The sequence below is a fragment of the Prionailurus bengalensis genome, chromosome D3, assembly GCF_016509475.1.
Source record: "Prionailurus bengalensis isolate Pbe53 chromosome D3, Fcat_Pben_1.1_paternal_pri, whole genome shotgun sequence".
Classification (NCBI taxonomy): domain Eukaryota; kingdom Metazoa; phylum Chordata; class Mammalia; order Carnivora; family Felidae; genus Prionailurus; species Prionailurus bengalensis.
The window spans coordinates 14659380-14681861 of NC_057356.1; the positions used below are offsets into that span (position 1 = coordinate 14659380).

The 22482-nt window shown below is 48.3% G+C and overlaps 1 protein-coding gene across 3 annotated transcripts in view; it reads right to left on the minus strand.

The window, feature by feature from the left end:
• The window catches only part of VSIG10 (V-set and immunoglobulin domain containing 10), a 34016-nt gene extending 21322 nt beyond the window's left edge, over nucleotides 1–12694 (minus strand). For 2 of the 3 annotated variants that reach the window (XM_043557715.1, XM_043557714.1), the window contains exons 1-2: nucleotides 12238–12694; nucleotides 5995–6276 (exon numbers count right to left, since the gene is read on the minus strand). In XM_043557715.1, the coding sequence (XP_043413650.1) occupies nucleotides 5995–6276; nucleotides 12238–12316 (361 nt within the window). In that variant the 5' untranslated portion in view covers nucleotides 12317–12694. The remainder of the gene's footprint in view (nucleotides 1–5994; nucleotides 6277–12237) is intronic. The other variant, XM_043557716.1, reaches the window with a different exon arrangement.
• Nucleotides 12695–22482: the final 9788 nt, after the last annotated feature.

The following is a 22482-nucleotide window of genomic DNA, read 5'->3' on the forward strand; positions in this document are numbered from 1 at the left end:
TAATTGCGCTCCGGGCAGGGATCCTCCATTTTCTGAAAGGGGCCAACAATGCTTCTTCAACTTGCCCAACACACTCTTTCCCTAGGACCTTACGTTATCATGAGGCAGAGTGTCACCGCCAGCATCATAGAATGAGTGCAAATAGATTAGCTCAATTAGCCAGGGAACATGGGACTTTCCTGAGGCCCCTTTCCTGGAAGTCTGGAATGGTGGCCACATCACTTGCTAGACAAAAGTGCTCCCCATCTCCCAAACCCCAGCTGATTCCAAAGAGAGTCTTGGAGGTTGATACAAACCAGCTTCCTCGCTGTCCGTGTGCCATCCGGCTCAAATGTTCCCTCAACACTTGCTTGGCCTGAGAAAAACAGACACAGGGAGTTTGGCACCATGTGCCATGAGATCTGACTGTGGCTTTCATGGGCTTATCTGATTGCTCAGCTCCCCCGTGCGTGAGAGATGATATCTTTAAAGAAGAACAAAGTCTAGTGGAATGTGTTAAGGTCTCTGCTACCTTGCCCATCCCTCCAGCAGGGAACACACAGGAGTTCTACCCTCATACCCACCCCAATTTGGAGGCAGAAGAGGATGGGTAAGTCAATGAAATAAACAGCCTTGGCAGCCCTGAACTGCTCCGGACTAAGGGATTTCTGTATTTTTGGGAGCGCCAGTCCCAATCTGGAGGGCAAGGCTTTTCAACTGCACCATTAAATTAACAAGTAATAGTACAGTCTTTCATTCTGAAGCAAACGACAAAATCACATTGCAACCCCCATTCCTGGCACATTAAATCACTCCAGGCTTGTAAAAAACCTGACTCCCTGGAAGGCAGAGGTACAAAACGCCCCTGATCAATAGGCAGACGTCCAAACAGTAAGGAGGGAGAGGCTACTGAATTCATAGTCAGCTTGTGTCTCTACAGCATCTCTGTCCGTTCACGCACTCAAACTCACAGATAACAACTTGTCACATCTCAGAATTTGTCTTCCTAGCTTCCAAGGCCATGTTGAAATGTTTCCAAACTTCTCTCTTAAGAGACTAAGTTATCAACCATGTCAGTGAAAAGACGGGAAAAGCAAGATCTGGACACACGGAGTCCCTGACCCACAGAAGGTCCTGTTCAAAAGGCTTCGATATGAACGGATTCCAGGGAACCTGAGATGCAGTTTTCCCACAGGAATCCCATCACCTGCTTGACCAGTTGGTCAAGATAACATAAACCAAGTGCGTATAGCGTGCCCAGTTCTGTGCTGAGGGCTGTGCATGTTAATGTCACGAATGTGCGCAGTGAATCTGTGCCTCGGTTCCACCGTTATCCCTGATTCACACATGACAAAACTGAAGTAAGAGATGTTCCAGTGATTTCCCCAAGGTCACAAGGACAAAAGCCAGCAGCACCTGGATTTGAACTTAGGCAGCTGGACCTCAGTGTATGCTCGTAGCCACTCAGCAATACCATGGCCCTCCCAGAAATAGTGATTGGATCAGACCTAATCCATATTCCAAAATCTTCCATGCAGAATGAGGGCTGAGTCCAATCTGAGATGTCAAGGCTTCTCCTTCAGCCACTGTCTGAGGAGGAGCAGGGAGAAGCTCCCTGATGCCCGGAGGGGTCTGGTGTTTGTCTGGGCTTCTCCTAGAACGGGAGCAAGACCTGAGATTCTGGAGGGCTCCGGTATACGTGGAACCAGAGGACATCTGTGCTACAGACCGAATGTTTGTAACCCTTCCAAGATTCATGCTGAAACCTAATCCTCAGTATGATGGTTTTTGGAGGTGGGGCCTTTGGGGGAGGTGATAAGGCCCTAAGAGTCGAGTCCTCATGAATGGGACTGGCGCCTTCTGAGGAGAGACCCCGGAGAGATTGCTTCCTCTCTCTCTACCCTCTGCCAAGTGAGGACACAATCAGAAGACTTTATCTACAAACCAAGAAGCAAGCCTCACCGGACACCGGGTCTGCCGGCACCTTGATCTTCGACTTCCCAGCCTCCGGAATTGCCAGAAGTATTTGTTGTTGAAACCATCCAGCCTAGGTTACTTTTGTTACAGCAGCCCAAACTAAGACAGTCGGTGTCCTGTTTTCACAAACGAGCCTACACCAGTTGAGGACACTGAATAAGTATCCATACTATGAATCACATCACAGTAACTCAGGAAGCCCCAAAAGCTATTTGCATTTAGGGCTTTTTTTTTTTTTTTTTAATTTTTATTCAGTTTTTAGAGACAGAGACACAGCGCAAACAGGGGAGGGACAGAGAGAGAGGGAGACACAGAATCCGAAGCAGCCTCCAGGCTCTGTCAGCAGCCCGGATGCAGGGCTCGAACTCACGAACATTGAGATCATGACCCGAGCTGAAGTCGGATGCTTAACCGACTGAGCCACCCAGGCGCACCTTTAGGGATTCTTTTAAAATTAAGTTCACATTCATCATAAAATGGCCTTGCGTTTATCTCCCTACAGGGCAATAATGAAACTAATCTACCCTCCAGTAAACTTAGCCAATGATTAATCAATGTCAGATAAAGTCATCATAAACTGGAGGGAGTGATGATAATTTTTTAAAAAGTAACAAGCTGTATTGCCATCTTACTCGGGGGTCAGAAGAGAAGATATGTATTGAGCAGACTGACATGAGGAGTTATTAATGACCGGCAGTTGAAGTGACCTGCCCATGGGAGCACAGTGAGCACTGAATAGAGCTGGGCCAAGGTGGGCGACATTTTTAATACACCCACATTCATCCCAGGCAATTCAGCAGTTCAACTACGGCATCTCCAGACACGAAAACACTGTACTCCAAAATCCTATAAGCCTCAAGGGTTGGGGGCAACCTTGGAGACCATCGAAAAACCTAGAAGTGTCCTTGAAGCCTTGCTTTTCCTCATCCTCCACTTCCAATCCCCCCCAACAGGTCTTACTGGCCTACCTCCAAAATAGTCTGAAGCTGTGCATTGTCACCAAGGACACTGCCACCACCGTGGTTCTGGCCACCAACATCTTGTGTGCCTCCAAGCGGCTTCCCTATTTGCATCAGTCCTTCTTGAGATCACGCACAGACATTCTGCATGTGTTAGTGAAATAATGCCACACACACGCTTAAAGTTCCAGGAGTTTCCTCTGGCATCCAGAACAACCACAACAACAAAAATCTCAATTCCTTGCCAGGTATATTAGTTTCTTGGGGCCGCCTTACCAAGTGCCATGAACTTGGTGGCTTAAAACCATACAATTGAGTTCTCTCACAGAAGCCTGAAATTGAGGAGTCAGGAGGGCAACGCTTGCTCCAAAGGGCCCAGGGGACCAAGAGAGACTCCTTCCTTGCTTTTTTCCAGGGAGCTGGCCATGGGCCCCTGGCATTCCTTCCAGCTGCATCCCCCACTTCCTGCCTCTGTCATCAGATGATGTTCTCCTTGTGTGTCTCTGCATTTTCCTCTTTAAAAAAAAAAACAACTTTTTTTACATCTATTTATTTTTGAGACAGGGCACAAGTGGGGGAGGAGCAGAGAAAGAGGGAGGCACAGAATCCGAAGCAGGCTCCAGGCTCTGAGCTGTCAGCACAGAGCCCGACATGGGGCTTGAACTTACAAACAGTGAGATCATGACCTGAGCGGAAGTTGGACACTTAACCAACTCGGCCACCCAGGCGCCCCAGCATTTTCCTCTCCTTAGGATGATACCAGTCAGTTTGGATTAGGGCCCACCCCAATGACTTCATCTCAACACGATTTCATCTGCAAAGACCCTATTTCCAAATAAGACCATGTTCACAGATACCAGGAGTTAGGACTTCAATATTGGGGGGGGGGGGGTGGCAAGGGGGGAAGGACAAGAATATAATTCAACCCATAACACAAGTCCTACTGGGCCCTACCTCACACGTCCCACGCCCTCACACACTGGGCTCGCACCACACCGCCTTGTCTCGTGAGCACACACACCACACTCAACTCACCTTGCACTGGATATCGTTCTGCCTGAATCGCTCCTATCTTTGTATGACTGGTTCCTACTTATCATTCAGCTTAAATGCCATTTCCTCTAAAAGGTTCTCTCTGACCCCCCCTAATTTTTTTTTAATGTTTTGTTTATTTTTGAGAGAGAGACAGACACAGAGAGATGGAGTGTGAGTGGGGGAGGGGCACAGAGAGGGGGAGACACAGAATCTGAAGGAGGCTCCAGGCCCCGAGCTGTCAGCACAGCGCCCGATGTGGAGCTCGAACCCACAATCTGCAAGATTATGACCTGAGCCGAAGTTGGTCGCTTAACCAACTGAGCCACCCTAGAGCCCTGACCCCCCTAATTTAAAGTGTTTCGGGGGTGCCTGAGTGGCTCAGTCAGTTAAGCGGCCAGCTTCAGCTCAGGTCATGATTCTGCGGCTCACAAGTTCAAGCCCCTTTGTGCTGACAGCTCAGAGCCTGGAGCCTGCTTCGGGATCTGTGTCTCCCCCTCTCTCTGCCCCTCTCCCACTCACACTCTGTCTCTCTCTCTCCTCTCTCAAAAAAATAAACATTAAAAAATAAGTAGATAGATAGATAGATAGATAGATAAAAATAAAATGTTTTGGAGAATCACCCAGACTCAATGCTCTGCATAGCCCTCATCACTGTGATATCTCCTGATGCATTTATGTACTTGCTTATTGTCTACCTTTCTTCCCCCACCAGAGTGTCAGCTCCACGAGGGCAGGGGCCTTGTCTGTCCTATTCACTCCTGTGGCCGGGGCCTTGAACGGTACCTGGCATTGGGCTTTCAATCAATCTGTGTTGAATACAGAAATAAGTAAATCATTTTACAGATGAGGAAACGAGGGAGCAGTGATCACACGTATATTTCTACACGGATACCCGTCGAAACCAGTAAGCAGCACACTGTCTTTGTAAAGGGCTATCGAGCACGTATTTTAGGCTCTGCAGGCCACACGATCTGCATCACTGCCACTCAATTCTGCCGTGGCAGCACCAGAGGCAGTCAGAGATAAGATGTACATGGATGAGTGTGGCTGTGTTCCAATAAAACTCCATTTATGGCCACTGGAATTTCATATAATTTTTACATGTCACAAATATTCTTCTTTTGGTTTTGTTTTCCCCAACCATTTAAAAATGTTGGGGCACCTAGGTGGCTCAGTCGGTTGAGCATCCGACTTCAGCTCAGGTCACCATCTCGCAGTCCGTGAGTTCGAGCCCCGCGTCGGGCTCTGGGCTGATGGCTCAGAGCCTGGAGCCTGCTTCTGATTCTGTGTCTCCCTCTCTCTCTGCCCCTTCCCCGTTCATGCTCTGTCTCTCTCTGTCTCAAAAATAAATAAACGTTAAAAAAAAATTTAAAAAAATAAAATAAAATAAAATAAAAATGTAAAAAATACTCACAGCCTGCAGGCCAGATACAGCCCACAGATATGGCTATAGTTTGCCACCCCCATTCTAAATTCATGCGTGTATATCAACAGATAAGACGGTGTTTTTGGAACGTGCACTATGTAATATAATAGCAGCTCATGTCAAGCCCCGTGGTCAGCACTATAGCATAAGAGCACTAGGCCTTACAAGGTACGTAATGCATTATCCCCAATTAACAAAGAAAAACTAATGCTCAGAGATATTAAGCTACTTCCTCAAGGTGACACAACTTTAGGATTGGAACTCAGGCAAGACTGACTCCATCATGTTACACTCTGACTCTGGTGCACAATCAAACGATATTAAACAGCAAGGATGATACTAACTAGCCGAAAGTAATCGCTAACTACTCTGCCAGGAGCCATTAACGGCACTTTATCTAGATAAACCAGAATCTAGTTTTCACAGGAATTCTAGGACGCAAGAATTCTTTCTGTCCCCATTTTACAGATAAGGAAATCCAGGCATGAGAGGTCACTCGGCGAGCAGGAAGCAGAGCCAGGGATGAAACCCAGGGATCAACGCCAAAGCCCTCCTCCCTCCAGTCCAAGGCTCCGAGCGCCCCGCCAGCCGACCCCAGTGTCCCGCCACCGCACTTACGGGCCACCCGCAGCCACACTCGGAACCACCGCGTCTCATTCAGGACCTCCCGGCAGGTGTAGTTCCCCTCATCCTGCAGCCTCAGCGCCTTGATGTGCAGCGAGCTGGCATTGGCCAGAGAGAAGCGCGGCTCAGCCGGCCGGAAGCTGGAATTGGAGGACAGGAGGAAGACAGGCTCCGAGTCATTCCGGTACCAGGTCACAAGGCCCCTTGGTCCCGAGATGTTGCCACAGTGCAGAGTAACGTTCTCGTGAACCTCTCCGATGACCGGAGCCTCTAATCCTGCACAAGGAAAGGTCAGGCCGTTACTACATTTCTTCATCTCGGAACACCCTCCCTTGTGCACAATCTCTCCGCATTAGGATTTTTAAAAAATCAGGTGTGTGTTTTTAAGAGCCTCCACTCTGGGGGGTAATTACTGGCCAGTGCTGATTTTAATGAACGTGTGGTAAATGGCAATTGCAGAGACAGCCCCGATGTCCCCCTCCCCCACTACCCGGGCCCCTCACCGCCCGTCACCGCCGGACCGCACTGCCCTCCCACCCTGACCCTTGCTCTGGCCAATAAGATGTTAGCAAATGTGATGCAAACACAGGCTTAAAAAGCACTTGTGTAATTGGGCTTGCTCACTGTCACTCCTGCCGTCACCTTGAGAAGGAGGTGCCTAGGTTAGATCCTAGGAGGAAGATGGAAGCTAGGTGTGCAGACCCCAGTGGTCCCAATCACCTGAGCTGAGGCCATTCCAGATCAGCCTTCAGCCGCTGAGTCGATGCCCCAACATGCCAGTGAGCCCGGGCAAGATCAGCAGAGCTGATTAACCCCAGCCCTTAAGCAATAAGCACTTACTGTCATTTTGTGATTATTATGCAGCACCTTTGTGGCAATAAATAACCGATACAGAACCCAAATGGTTTTATTTGCCTAGAAATCCAGAAGGGACGAAAGGAAGAGGGCCTGGGCTTTGTTCCCACAGTCCTTTCTCCATCTGAGGTGCGAATGATCCTGGAGTCAAAGCTCTCTTGCAGCTCCGACTTTGGGCATGCCCTATGCTAGGTACTGGGGAGCCAAGGATGGGCAAAACAGGGGGAGCCAAGGATAAGCAATACAGAGGGAGACGTCCGGGATCTCCCAGGCTAGTGGGGAAAACAGACAATAAACTGGCAATTACAATACAGTGTGATAAGTACTATGACAGGGCCTCCGAGAAGAGGCTCCTAAGTCCAGCTGGGGTGACCGCTAGGGAAGGTTTCCTCCAGGAGGCCACACTGAGATCTGATGGACAGGTAGGAATTAGCCAGGTAGAGGGAACAGCAAGTTCATAAACCCAGACCAGCAGCAGCAGCCGCAGGGCGGTGGCTCTGTTAGAAATGCAAATGATCAGGTCCCACCCCAGAACATTTAAATCAGATAAATCACCCATCTGGGCGTGGCAGTGGAAGGTAGGCTGCATTTTAACAAACCCTCCAGGTGATTCTGATGCTCACTCACGACTGACAGTTGGCTAAGGGCCACTGATCTGGCACAGACTGTCACCAGGTAACAAGAAGCAAACGCAGCCCATTTTGCTGAGAAGTGTGGAAATTTTCCAGCCCCCCCACCCCGGCCTGCCCCCCACAGTCAACAACCAAATACAAAGAGGCCACAGGCACAGGAATAATCGGCAGAACCTGTGAGGAGTCTTTGACTCATGCTGTTACACTCAGTAGAGGAGAAAAGTGTGATGCCAAGAAGGAGAGTGGGCTAACTCCAAGTCCTGCAGTGAGAAGGCAGCAGGGTGGGACCAGAAGCTAGACTTCTTGCCATCCTCCAGCACGTTCTCTTTCCGCCACCTCAGAAGCTTCCTAAGTATGTGAATCTACGGGATTTGCGAAAGGTGGTATTTCATCTCAAAATAAATTGCCCTTGACAACAGTACTGGGACAACTGAATGAAGGTGGACCCCTTACCTCACACCATATGTGAGAAATTAACTCAACTGGACCACAGATTAAATGTAAGAGCTAAAACCATACAGTGCTTAGGAAAAAAAATAAAAGAATAAATCTTTGTCACTTTGGGTTAAGCAATGGTTTCTCAGGACACCAAAAGCACAAGCGGGGAAAGAAAGACGGATAAATTGGCCTTTGTCAGAATTAAACACTTCTGTGCATCCAATGACACCATCAAAAAAGTGAAAAGACAATGTACAGACTGGGAGAAAATACCTGCAAATCACTTATCTGATGAGGGGTTTGTACCCAGAATATATAAAGAACTCTCAGAATTCAACAATAAAAAGATAAATAATACAGCTTAAAAATGGGCAAAGGATCTGAACACGTCTCCAAAAAGATCTACAAAAGGCCAGTAAGCACATGAGAAGATGCTCATCATAAGTCACTAAAGACATGCAAATCAGAACCACAGTAAGGGACCTACCACGATATACCTACTAGAATGGTTGGAATCAAAGAGAATAGCAAATTAACAAATACTGGAAAAGATGCAGAGACTGGAACCCTTCTGCATTGTCGGTAGGGTTCTTAAACGGTGTGGCGACTTTGGAAAACAGGTTGGCATTTCCTGACAAGGTTAAAGTAACAGGATGACTCAGCAATGCGACTCCTGGGTGGACATCCAGGAGAAAGGAAAACGTGTCTACACAAAGACTTCACACATACATTCACAGCAGTATTATTCATAATGGCCAAAAGATGGAAATGTCCATCAAATGCCCATCAGCTGATGAGTAGATAAATGGTATATCCATATGGTGGGAACATTATTTGGCCATAAAAAGGGATGAATGAATGGCATGGATTGATCCTGAAAACATTATAGTAAGTGAAAGAACGCAGTCATAAAAGACTACATATCGTGAGTCCGTTTATATGAAATGTCCGAAATGAGCAAGTCTACAAAGATAAAAAGTAGGGTAGCAGGTGTCTAGGGCTGAGGAAAGTGGCCTGGCGGGGGTGGGGGGAGTGGGGGGAAGAAGGAGGTAGTGAAGTGTTAACTGCTAACACTCAAGCCTGACGCTTCTTCTTAGAGTGATGAAAACATTCTGGACTTAATTAGTGGTGATGGTTGCATAACCTTGTGAATATACTCAAAACCACTGACTGACATAGTTTAAAAGGGTGCATTTTATCGTAGGTAAGTTATATCTCAATAAAGTGGTAGAAAAATAAATGAACTGCCACCTGCCTCTGACAACCCTTCCCGATAATAAAAGAAAGATTAACAGTGATTTGTCTTTGGCCCTTTGTATGGTTAGAAGGGGCTCCCTTTGAAAGACTGGAAGCCAGCCTGGAGCCACGGGACGTTCCAACTCTCCCTCACCCTAGCTGCACCACTCCCACATGCCGGGACAGCACGGAAAAAATAAACAAAACAAAACAAAACAAAAAAAACTCTAAGTCAGTCGCTGGAAGGCGGAGAATGTCGTCTAATGATAGAGATGCCAAAACAGCAAGAAATCTTTCTGAAAGATCACTTGGAAAGGCAGGTAAGAATTAGTTTAAGTGATTAGGCCTGAGGACCCAGGTCCTCAGTGGCAATCCCCACAGAGGAGAGAAGACGGGCTGTAGCATTACACACGCAGTAGGTGTTCATGAGATCTGCAGACCTGCCCCTTCCTGGGCTCCCTGGCAAAGGAAGAAAGAAAGAACTTGGAAAAACCCCGGCAAAACTTGAATCTCGGAACTTGAGTTAACATGGTCTTCTCCTCCAAGGAGCAGAATGACACAATCACAAAAGAGACCATTTGGAAGCATTCCCCCTCTCCTGGCTTCGCTCACTCCGTTCTTTTTAACCACTGAAGCTGAAGGTGACCTTGGAGGTCATCTCAATCCTGAGATGCGGCAGTCCTGAGTGCTGGGGTCAAGATGAGGCGGGCCAAGTCCTCATTTTACAGATGAGAAAACTGAGGTTCACAAAGCTTCTGCGATTTACTGAAGGGCCCACACAAGTCGCTGGGAGAGCTGGGACTGCCTGCCACTGAGGTCTTCATACGTCTGGTCACCCAACCAGACAAGATGAGGCAATGAGACAACTGTTTGTGTCACTAGAAGCTGTCCCCACGGTATCTAGAGGGTCCTTGAATGCCCCCCCTCCCCGCCCCGGGCCACCAACCTTAAATTCCGAATATGGACCCAAAAGCAACATGAGCAACCACTTCCCAGTGCTGCCCTCATATTATCATCCTTTACAGAGTTGGGGGATTGTACCCACTTATTTTCCTACCAACTTCTCCCCAAGAATGACCTGGGATCGATAAGCTCAGGTGACAGTGCAGGCATGAAGACTGTCTAGAGTTAGGTGACAGGAGAAAGTTTTTTTTTTTTCCCCCCTAAGATAACTCCCAATTTGAAAGATAAACAACAAACATACACCAGGCTACGGAAGCCCTCCTAGCACTACACACGAAGGTGAACTTAGCCTGGGTATCAAAATGACTGGGCATGGCGGTAGAGAAAGTGTCCCTGTGTGGTGAGCGGCAGACAGCCTAGAAGCTGGTTCATTCCAGTGCGATGATATCAACGCAGAGGTCTGATGTCCCCAGGTCCCTGATATTCACAGAGCAGTAAACACCGCAGACGGCCAGAGAAAAGGGAACAATCACCTTTAACTTCTGGACACAACCAGTTGGAGACTGTCTGGCCTCTCCTTTTCTCCATTAGCACAGTGGCCATTAAGTCCAAAGCCTGCAGGGGTCAGCACATAAGGTCCATCACTGAAGGGGATTAGGGGTAACTACAACAGGAGAGATGGGACAAATTTGGGGTCACATGCCCTAGAGAGAAGGGGTGACCACTGCTCAGTTCCAGGTGAAAAAGTAGGCCCTGTGCTGCCAGATCATCTGATTTTTCCAGATAAACCAGAAACCTAGACTATGGGAAATTTTACTGCTTTTAAATGAATGCTGAAAACAAAACAAAATAAAATCTTTTTTAATGTTTATTTATTTTTGAGAGAGACAGAGAGAGAGAGACTGTGAGAGCATGAGTGGGGGAGGGGCAGAGAGAGAGGGAGACACAGAATCCGAAGCAGGCTCCAGGCTCCGAGCTGTCAGCACAGAGCCCGACGCAGGGCTCCAACTCACGAACCGTGAGATTGTGACCTGAGCTGAAGTTGGATGCTCAACCGACTGAATCACCCAAGCGCCCCAAAACAAAAAATCTTATGAGAGCCTGACCATTAGGAACTTTTGGCACTTGCTGCTAGGAAGCTCAAAGTGCAATTCCTCTAAGAACCTACAAGAGGAGATCAGCAGTGTGAGCTGCACTGGGCAACACAGAAAATAAGGCTCCAAGTATTCTGGCAAATTACATCACCTCCTGGGCCCATCTCCTTTCCCTCTACCTGAGCCCTCACTCTCACTGTTCATCACCCTGCCCTGCACACAAAAGACATGCATTCACTGGTGAATTAATTCAAAAATGCTTTTTTAATGTTTTTTTACCCTATATATTTTCTCAAGCAACACTCTGATCTTATTACAAGGGAGAGCACAGATGGAGCATTTAAGACTTTCTGCCAATCATGTCAAGTGGAAGAGGTCATGTCAAGTGCAAGGGCAAGTTTTTTGTAAGTGAAATTACGTCAAAATAAAACAGTTTTGTTTGTTTTTTAGGTGAAGGAGGAAGGCAGGGTTCTGAATGTGCTAGTCTGCACAGGTCGGCTTGCAGGGGTGTGTAGGGAAAGCCACAGGTTACAAGTGTAAGGCGAGTTCAACCTTGGGCAGAGGAAGGAGAGAAAAATAAAGGAGCCTAGAGTTTGAGCCCCAACACAGCAGGTAAAACCAGAACGCAAATTTACATCCGACGCCTTAAAACAAAAAAAAAACAAAAAAAAACAAAAAAAAACAAAAAAAAAAACCAACCAAACAAAAAAAAAAACCAAAACAAAACACCACTCTGCCCCCTACACGTGTCTCTTCAATTTTCCTATCTTCAAAATTTCCCTCTTCAAATTCCCCAATTTTCCCATCACCTCTCCGCAGGCCCTCCGCAGCCTCGCTGGCTGCCCACTCCAAGGGACTGGGGCTATCTTGCCCTCCATCAGGCGCCCGGGAAAATTCCTTCCTGCAAAGAGAGCCGAGCAGCGAGCAGGAAACTCAAGACCCTCCCGGGGCGGCTGCGGGGCCGCGGCCACAACGGGCTCCCGCGGAGTCGGAGGGAATTGGGTCTCCGGCTCTCCCCACCCCTCCCCTCCCGTGGCCCGGCGAAGCTCAACTTCTCCCTCGGGATCGCGGCCCCTTACCTGCGGCGACCCAGCGGGCCAGCAGCACCCCGAGGCAGACGAGGACCTGCGGCCGGGACGGCCGGACGCCCGCGGCCATCTCGCCCCCGATGCCGGCCGGGGGCTCCTCAGGAAGCGCAGGCGCCGGCTGGGTGGACGTGCGCCCCCGCCCCTAGGGCCCCGGCCCCCGGGGTACTGAGCGCTCCTCCCGAGTCCTCGGAACGACCGAGTAGCTCCGCTTTCCGCAGCCCCCAGGAAGGATGCTTGGGCTGAGCCCGAAGTCCGGGGCTGGGAGCTGCGCCGGGCTCCCGACGCGGTTCTGGCCCCGGAGCGCCCGGCCCGGGGTGGGAGGGCGCACCCCGCCCTCTGCGCCCGCCACCCACTCCCGCTCGCGGAAAACAACAGGAGCCGGACTCCCTCCCGCCTCCCTTCCAGGCGGGAGCCCAACTTCCTCTACCTTGGCCGGGGAGGAGGGCTTTATGCAAAGGGCGCGCGCCCGGGCGCGCCGAGCCGAGTCCGGCCCGGTCGGGGGTGGAGCGCGGAGGCCGGTCCCTCCCCGAGCCCACTGCGCCCGGGACGGCAGCCTGGAGTCGCGGGGACCGCTGGGCCGTGCAGAGCCCTGCGGCTGCCGCAGGACGGCACCCCGGTCCCCGGCCCCCGGCCCGCCGGGCGCTCCGGCTGCAGCACCCGGAGAGGCGGGCCGCCCGGCTGCAGGATTCAGGGTCCCCTCGGCGTCCCAGCTTAGTTCTTCCAGGGTGCTCCCGTGCTCTCCTGTGCTCCGGGCGGACGCCAGGACCGCCATGGCTGTCCCCGCCTACCCTTTGCAGAACGAAGGCAAGTCTACAGCAGGAGAAAGATGATCCCTTAGACCTCCAGCCAAAAGCGGCCACGAGACTCCTGTTCTCCTGTTAACTAGCTGAGACCACACAGCGAGAGCTGGGGTCAGCAGAACTTGTTCTCGGAAGCTTTCTGCGCCCCCCCCCTCCGCCCCCCACCACGCTCAACCGCATCCAGTGTGATTCCCAGAGAGCTGAAATCCCTCTTCCCTGCCGCATCCTCATCCCATCCCGTCCTAGGAAAACCAAGGTTTCTATATCCTCAGGAAGAGCTGACACTTGAAACTGCCCTAGGAGGAAGCCCCTTTAAAAAAAATTGTGGGGTGCCTGGGTGGCTCAGTGGGTTAAGCGTGGACTCTTGGTTCTGGCTCAGGTCATGATCTCACAGTTGGTGAGTTCCAGCCCCGCCTGGGGCTCTGCACTGACAGCTCTGAGCCTACATGGGATTTCTCTCCCCCTCTTTCTCTGCCCCTCCCTGGCTTGCTCTCTCTCTTTCTAAGTAAACACAATTTTTTTAAAATTGCAATTAGTACAGTAAAATATTACTCTAGACTCTAGGAGGGGGGTATATGGGTGCCTGCCTTCCTGAAACTTTCCTGTGTTTGAAAATGTTCATCATAAAATATTGGGGAAAACCCCACGAGTTCCTATTGACAAAAATCATTTGTTCTGTTGCCCAAAGGCCCCTTACTGAAATACTTCTTCCATGATGAAATCCTCTTGAAACTAATGAAACGTGTGCTTTGCCTGATGAACTGAGCCATAAAGTTGTACGGCTCTTCCCTTTCCCCTCTTTCCCGCAGTGATTTAACTCTTCAGCCAGCTCCTGACAGTTTTCTTCCTTTCCCTTCCGTTTTGTTGGTTCATCTTCTACCTTGTGATGGAAAGTAAATTTCATCCTCATTGACCTCTTCCTGTTTCCTCAGTGCCTGGCACCTCTTAACCACCCACTATGTATTTGTTAAATAAACAAAGGAGAGGTTCATTGGTTTTGGTCTTGGAGCTCTGCAGGCTTTTCTGACAAACTCCTGACCTCACATTCCCGACCTGAAGCTAACAAGATAGAGGTAAAATCAATAGCTGGCAAGTTTCCAGCTGAGGCTCTGGAATTTTCTGTGACCCTGGTGGTACCTCAAGAGAGGAATTGCACAGAGCCGGCCCTCCTGATATATTTGCTGAGTCAAAGGTGAGGTTCGGGCGCCTGGGTGGCGCAGTCGGTAAAGCGTCCGACTTCAGCCAGGTCACATCTCGCGGTCCGTGAGTTCGAGCCCTGTGTCGGGCTCTGGGCTGATGGCTCAGAGCCTGGAGCCTGTTAACGATTCTGTGTCTCCTTCTCTCTCTGCCCCTCCCACGTTCATGCTCTGTCTCTCTCTGTCCCAAAAATAAATAAACGTTGAAAAAAAATTAAAAAAAAAAAAAAAAAAGGTGAGGTTCTCCTGACCAGTTAGTTCTCCACCCCCACAAGGATCAACTTCCTTCAGGATGGTTGACAATGCTGAGTAGTTTGCATGGCTGGGGACTTTTTCCAAAGCCACTTTAGAAACTTCATCTCATTGGGCCCTCCCTACAACCCTTGTACAAGCAATCCCACTTAATAGATGAGATACCTAGAGATCCAGGAGGGTAAGCTCCAAGTCACAAAGCTGGTTGGTGGCAAAGCCAGGACTGGAGCCCATCTTTGTCCCACACCAAGTCCTGCCAAGCAAAATTCAATTTTGTCACTTATGCATGAGCTGCCATGGTCCAGATGCTTTGGGTGTTACCGGGCCAGCCGACATGGGCACGTCCCTGGACGGGTCTCAAGACAGCTCTGTAGCCCAGGAAACCCCCCACCATCCCTGGTCTGGGTACAGGTTGTGGCCAACCCTGAGACAGGAGCTGTCAGGAAATGCCCTGCCCTGGTGTCCCACAGCATTTCAGGTGGCTCTGGACAGGAGAAAGCTCCCTGTCTAGAACAGTGACCAGTGACATGGGGGTTCACTGTGGGGTCCTTAACAAGGTAGGGATCTTTCAGAGCCTTAGTTTTATGATCTGCATCTCGTGGGTCATTGGAAAGATAGAGTCGACTTGTAGGAAGGGACTCAATGAAGTGTCGTTTAAGGCATTGACCCCCATCTACAGTCACATGTTAATCCTAAATCCCACAATCACATATTAAACATGAGACTCAAACACCTCTCTCCTCAGGCTGCTACACATGGCTGGTTTTGTTTTGTTTCCTTTTCACCTCCTGTGAATTGAAAAGTTACTGTGGCTAAGCACTTTACTTACATTAATTCATTGACTCCTTAGCACAACCCTGAGAGGTAGGCATTCTCACTCAGGATTTACACAGAAGGCTCAGCGAGGCCAGGTAGCCTAACAAATGAATGGAGGGGGGCTGATTTGAACCCAGGTCTGAGGCACAGTTGTCTTGTTTGGTGTCTGAGGGAGAGACAGGATGCCTGACTCCATAGCCAGCCCTCCTGCAGCCTGGGTCTCTGAAGCCAGCAGGTTACCTATTATTTCTGCCTCACTACTCCTCCTCTGTCCTCTCCCTGGAGGCAATGCTGAAAGGTTTCTTAGCAACAATCTGCTTCTCTGTTCCACCTCGAGATATTCTCCTGGGGGCTTCAGAGAGGGCAGGCCAGTCGGGAGGGAGCAGCTTAGGTAGCAGCCTGGCCCTTCAGTCAGCTGGGCACCCCTCACTTCAACAGGTATAAACAGGTGGATGACAGAATCCCACCCACACCCCCTTGGATGGGCCTGGGACCCACAGGCTGGCACCTCAGGGGAAAAGGAACAACAAAAGCAACCCGGCTTGTTCTCCGGGAAAGAAAGCCTGATAAACCTTCCCCAGACACTCCCTCCTCCCATTTCCCCTCTTGCCTTCTGCCCAGAAGAACTGGAACACAGAGCCTGTAGCAAGAAAGTTCCTGAAACCTGGAGAAGTTCTAAGAAGAGTCTGGCAGGATGAAATGAGAAAATGGAAACATGGAGAGCCGTCAAATGAGTCTACTATGGTTTTAATTTTTTTTCAGTTTATTTATTTTGAGAGAGAGAGGGAGAGAGAGCATGAGTAGGGGAGGGGCAGAGAGAAAGGGAGAGAGAGAGAGAGAGAGAGAGAGAGAGAGAGAGAATCCCAAGCTGACTCTGCACTGTCAGTGTGGAGCCCGACACAGGGCTCGAACTCACAAACTGTGACATCATGACCTGAGCTGAAATCAAGAGTTGGCCCCTTAACTGACTGAGCCACCCAAGCACCCTGATGAGTCTATTTTTTTTTTAATGTTTATTTTTGAGAGAGACAGAGACAGAGAGACAGAGACAGAAAGAGAGAGACAGAGTGTGAGTCAGGGAGAGGCAGAGAGAGAGGGAGACACAGAATCCAAAGCAGAGCAGGCTCCAGGCTCTAAGCTGTCAGCACAGAGCCCGACGCGGGGCTCGAACCCATGAACTGTGTGATCCTGACCCGACCCGAAGTCGGACGCTTAACCGACTGAGTCCCCCTGGCGCCCTAGAGTCCACTATTTTTGACGGAGCACAGCCTCTCCTCTCTGGACTCGAGACAGGAGGGTGAAGCTTGGTGTCTCTGAGAGGCAAAGAACCACAGAATGTGGAAGCCTGATCCAAACACAGAAAGCAAAATGGTGCTAACAGACGGATCAAGGAAATGGCCATCTGGTGCCCTGAGAAACAAGCAGCCAGGGACTGAAGGGAAGGGGAATGGCTCACCCACCTGAGACAGGTGTGTTTGCACCTAGCAGTACCTGGCAAATATTTCACCACAGATTCTCTAGCTGGTAGTCACTTGGGGAGGGGAGGCTGGGGCAGGGGCGAAGGTTGACTTGTAGTATTTGCCAGTTTCCATGATGTAAATACCTCTGCCGTAACCAATTCCAGGCTGTCACTGTGACGTCACTACACTGTATCTACAATCAGCTCTCCCGAGAGCCAGTACCCCTGGAAGACGCCACTTTCCCCCAGTGACACAACGTCAGACTTCTGGCTGGATTTCCCAGGAGCCAAACAGATGACTGGGGTAGAAAAGACTCTTTGATCGGTCTCTTGTTCTTTGATCTCACACTCACCGATTGAATGCCATTTGTTGGCCAAAATCAGTGTGATGTTCCTAACTTCCAATTGGGACATGTAGATTCATGGCTGCAAGTATATTTAATTTGTGGCAATAGAAGAACTTAGTAAACTCAGGGTTTCCAGAGAAAACTTGGACGAAACATTTTTCCAAAGTTGACATACCTGTTTCTTAGATGGCATTTGCTTTTTCCTGATTATAAGCCTGTCGGTCTCATCATGGAACAATGAAAAACAGAAAAATAGGAAATAAAATGTAACTATGACCCATCTATAAATAGTCAGTAACGTCACTAGAAACGTCCAGTTGTTTCTGCTGAGTTCCAACGTGTGTGATTTTTTTTCCCCACAAAGCTGTCATGACATTTTACACTAAGTTTTGATTTCTGCTTTTTCCTTTAGTCTTATAAGTCGACATTGTGATTTTTTTTGACAAGTAATTACTAGTCTTTTTAACTGGAAAAGTAATAAAACATTAATGGTACAAAAAAGAAAATTCAAATGAACCTTGCTGACATTGTGCTACATGAAATAAGCCAGTCACAAAAAAACAAATACTGTTTCCACTTACCTGAGGTGCCTAGTGCACTCACATTCCTAAGAAAGAGTTAGAAAGGTGGTTGCCAGGGGCTGGGGAAGGAAGTGGGGTTAGTGTTCACTGGGTATGGGTTTCAGTTTTGCAAGATGAAAAGCGTACTGGAGACAGATGGTGGTGATGGTTGCCTGACAGGGTGAATGTACTTAATGCCAGTGAACTGCATACTTAAATAGGTTAAGATGGTAAGTTTTATGTTATGTATATTGTACCACAATTTAAAAAATGTTTAAATGCAGGGGTGGCTCAATCAGTTAAGCATCTGACTTCAGCTCAGATCATGATCTCGGAGTTTGTGAATTCAAGCCCAGCATCACGCTCTGCGCTGACAACTCGGAGCCCCCTTCAGATCCTGTCTCCCTCTCTGTCTGCCCCACCCCTGCTTGCTCTCTCTCTCTCTCTCTCTCTCTCTCTCTGTCTGTCTCTCAATAAACAAACATAAAAGAAATTTAATGCAGGAAAAAATGGGAAAGTGGGAGAACGATGAGAAAAAAAATAATATACACATGGGATAGAGAACAGAGATATTTCATTGGTTATTTGTGAATTGCCCAAAAAATCCAAACAATTTTATAGTGAAATTGTATCTTAAGAGTAAGTCTGCTGCCCACCTTCCCCCATTCCCAGTCTCCTTCCCATGAGAAGTGTGGAGATACCACATTTTTATTTATCCATTCAGCAGGTGATGGACATTCAATAAACATTTAAGCCACTAAGTGACTCAGAGAACTCAGGGCACCTCTTTCCTAGTTTCTTCTCTATCTTACTTATCCATCACTCCATGTATGTCTTCTGGAAAGAAAATGTTCTTCCTTCCCTCGCTGCTCTACTGTGAGCAGACTGGACTTTACAAAAGCCTGTGTCTCTTTATTTAGTTTGGTCTCTGCATTTGCCAAGGCACCTGAATGCGAATTTGATCAGGCAGAATTTCATGCCATTATTTTTCCTTTTCCTTAAGATTTCAGTCAAACTCCTTTGGGGGTATAGAAGCAGAAATTCCCAACTTTTTGGGGTTCCAGCATCTGAGTATTGTTTGTGTCAGGTCTGTCTCCCCAACCTGCAAACGTCCCATCCCATTTCTCGACACCAAATGTGTTAACCTTAATTCAACCTTAAGATTCTTGCATTCCATGTCCGGGAGAACTTAGTCTTGCTAAACTGGTAAATACATGGTCACCTCTCACATCCTTTCTTTCCCAGTGGATGGCTGACTTCCTGTCAGATTTCCAGAAATTTCCCTCATAATATATACTATTTGCTCCTGCCATGCCCAATCTTCATTGGAATGTCTCCTTCCATCCTCTGTACAGACTTCTCAAGTGGGTACTATTCTTACCTACATTTTACTAGTGAGCAAGCTAAGGCTCGGAGAGGTGAAATAACTTTCCAAATAAAGTCACGGCCTCAAGCCCATATTTATAAAATGAATCACTTCTGTTCTGGGCCTCACATTTACTCAGAGTAGTAAAAACTTGGATTGGGTGGGGGGAATGCTTCAAGGATTAAGAAATTTGTGATGAGGGGTGCCTGGCTGGCTCAGTCAGAAGAGCATGCAACTTTTGACACTGGGGTTGTGAGTTCGAGCCCCACACTGGGTGTAGAGATTATTTAAAAATAAAATCTTTTTTTTTTTTTAAACGTTTATTTATATTTGAGACGGAGAGAGACAGAGCATGACGGGGGAGGGTCAGAGAGAGAGGGAGACACAGAATCTGAAACAGGCTCTGACAGCTCAGAGCCCGACGCCGGGCTCGAACTCACGGACCTCGAGATCATGACCTGAGCCGAAGCCAGACGTTCAACCGACTGAGCCACCCAGGTGCCCCCAAAATAAAATCTTTTTAAAAAAAGAACAAAACGAACCTTGTGGTGAAAACTTTGTACCTTCTTCCTAGGAAAATGCACATGTTTCCAACATTTAAAAGCAAATGCAAGGGGTTAGGAAAAGAGCAAAACAGAGTATCTCTTAGTTTTGACCTGGAATTGTTGGCTGGGCCCAGGAGGAAGGGGAAAATCTCACTTAGGAACTTGAATCACCAGGTGGCGCTCTCAGCCCTGAATGGACTTTGGGTCCCACAGCCAAGGTCTTCTAAAAGATAAGAGTTGGTCCAAGCTGCGTGGAACTCAAAGAATTTCAGAGATTATTGGTTCCAACAATAACCCTCACCATCTAGAGGAGGAGAGGAGGCCCAGTGTTGTCAAGGAGCTTGCTCAAGGTCACAGCTCATGGACAAAGCCAGGACTCACCCACTTATCCAAGTTCACATATTTCTGAAATGTATCACATAGTTCCCTTACTCTGAACAGGGCCCAGTGGACACAATGCAGTATTTTCTCATGACGGTTCAAGCAATGAGCTTTTGTGTGTGTGGACATTCTGAACACTGGGTCCTGTCCTGTGCTATCTGTAAAAACTAGAGGGACTTATCGCCCACACAAAATGGCCCCAGATTGCTTGCTTTTTTTTTTTTTTTAAATGTGTATTTATTTATTTTGAGAGAGAGCATGCGAGCAGGGGAGGGGCGGAGAGAGAGAGAAAAAGTCCCAAGCAGGCTCTGTGCTGTCAGCACAGAGACCCACTCGGAGCTCGAACTCACAAACTGTGAGATAATGACCTGAGCCGTAATCAAGAGCCGGACGTTTAACTGACTGAGCCACCCAATGCACCCCACCAGACTGCTGTTTCTCTGTTTATGCTGCTTGTGGGTGAGGCACTGAATACAGATTTCAGTCTTCCTATGCATCAGATTTGCTGATGTTTCTATGTGTCCCTCTCCTCTCCTTTCTGAGCCTCAGTTTCCGGAAGTTACTGGGCAGATTTCATGAGGCATGTGCCAGTAAAGCCCCCAGCATGTAGTAGATATCCGATTATTGGTAACTATTAATATGATCGTGCTTCTTTCTCCAGTCAATATGCTACTTTAATTGCTACTTATGTACAATCTTCCTTTGAACCCAGATGACTAAATTTGTTACAACACTCTGTAAAACCAGAACACATAGGCACTGAAAGAGAAAAGTGCCCATCCCTTCATGGGCTCTGGGACAGTGGTTCTGTGACTTGGCAGTCCTGGCTCTCAGCTGGGTTCTGGAGAGGCAGGGTGCCAGCTGGGTGCTTTCAAAGGATAGAGGGCATTTGTGGAAACAGAAGGGAGATGGAACATTAGACTCTTGGAAAAGTAAGTTGCCCTGAGGTTCAATATCCCTAGATCCCCTTTTTCTTTTCAACATGTATTTCTGCCCATTCCAAGGGTAAAATAGTAATGACATTGTATTTTTACAAATATGAAACCTCCGGGGTGCCTGGGTGGCTCAGTCGTTTAAGCTCCTGACTCTTGGTTTCAACTCAGGTCATGATTTCATGGTTTGTGAGTTCTATCCCCTCATGGGGCTCTCTGCTGACAGTGCAGAGCCTGCTTGGGATTCTCTCTCTCTCCTTCTCTCTCTGCCCTTCCCCAGCTCTCCCCACCTCTCTCTATCTCTGAAAATAAATAAATAAACTTAAAAAAATAAAAAAATAAAATGAGACCACCAAAAGGCAAAAGCCCAAGGAATGTGACATTTCACCTTTAGCAGATTTGTTCGTTCTTTTAGAGATGCATGCCCTTCAGGGACACACACTCCAGCCCTGGAGGCCATCCCCTCCCCTCTGTTCCCTGTCTTTACTGTAATTCTGACCTTGACCAGATACCAGGCACTGTGATGGATACTGGGGAACAAACACAGCGTGGCCTCTGTCTCGTGGAGCTCCTCCTTATCCCCAAACTCCAGCCACATCAGACAACAGCTGTTTCAACTAAACCATGTTTTCTCTCATCTCCCTAGCCCCTGACCTTGTTCTTGCTCTATCCACTACAAGGGATGCCCTTTGCTCCCTTCTTCATCTGGATAGTTACCAGCAATTCTTCAAGCTCATGGGGTCACCTCTTCCTGGAAGTGTTCCGTGGTGTATACAGGAGGGGCAGGTACCCTTCCCCTGCGTTCCCCTAGCACCCTGCAGAAATTTATATCTGAATTGTAATCATTGCTTTCCATGTCTGTCTTCCTGCTCCAGCCTGAGGCCTCCTTGAAGGTATGGACAATGTCTCATCTATTCCTGCGTCCCCAGAATCTAGCACAAGACTTGGCACATAATAGATGATCAGTAAATGGCAAGTGAACAAATTGAAAGCTGGCCCCAGCCCAAGAGGACACTGAATGTAGTACTGGGAGATGATTTGTTTTGGCAACTCTTGCTCACAAAACTCTTGAATCTTGGGGCACCTGGGTGGCTCAGTTGGCTAAGTGACTGGCTTCAGCTCAGGTCATGATCTCATGGTTCATGGGTTTGAGCCCCACATCCGGCTCTGTGCTGAATGCTTGCTCAGAGCCTGGAGCTTGTTTCAGATTCTGTGTCTCCTTCTCTCTCTGCCCCTCTTCCGCTCGTGCTCTGTCTCACTTTGTCTCTCAAAAATAAATAAATGTAAAAAAACAAAACAACTCTCGAATCTTGCAGATGGTTCTTATTTGACAGAAACTATCTTCTTGGTAATCAATTTACTTTCTCTTTCCAGGGGACATCTGGTTTCCCTTCAGTCGCTTATCTTCTCTACTTCAGGGTACAGTCTGTCTTTTGGGAGCCATCTTTTTTTAATGTTTATTTATTTTGGAGAGAGAGAGAGAGAGAGAGAGAGAGAGAGAGAGAGAGAGAGAGCGCAACTGGGAGAGGGGCAGAGAGAGAGGGAGACACAGAATCCGAAGCGGGCTCCAGGCTCTGAGCTG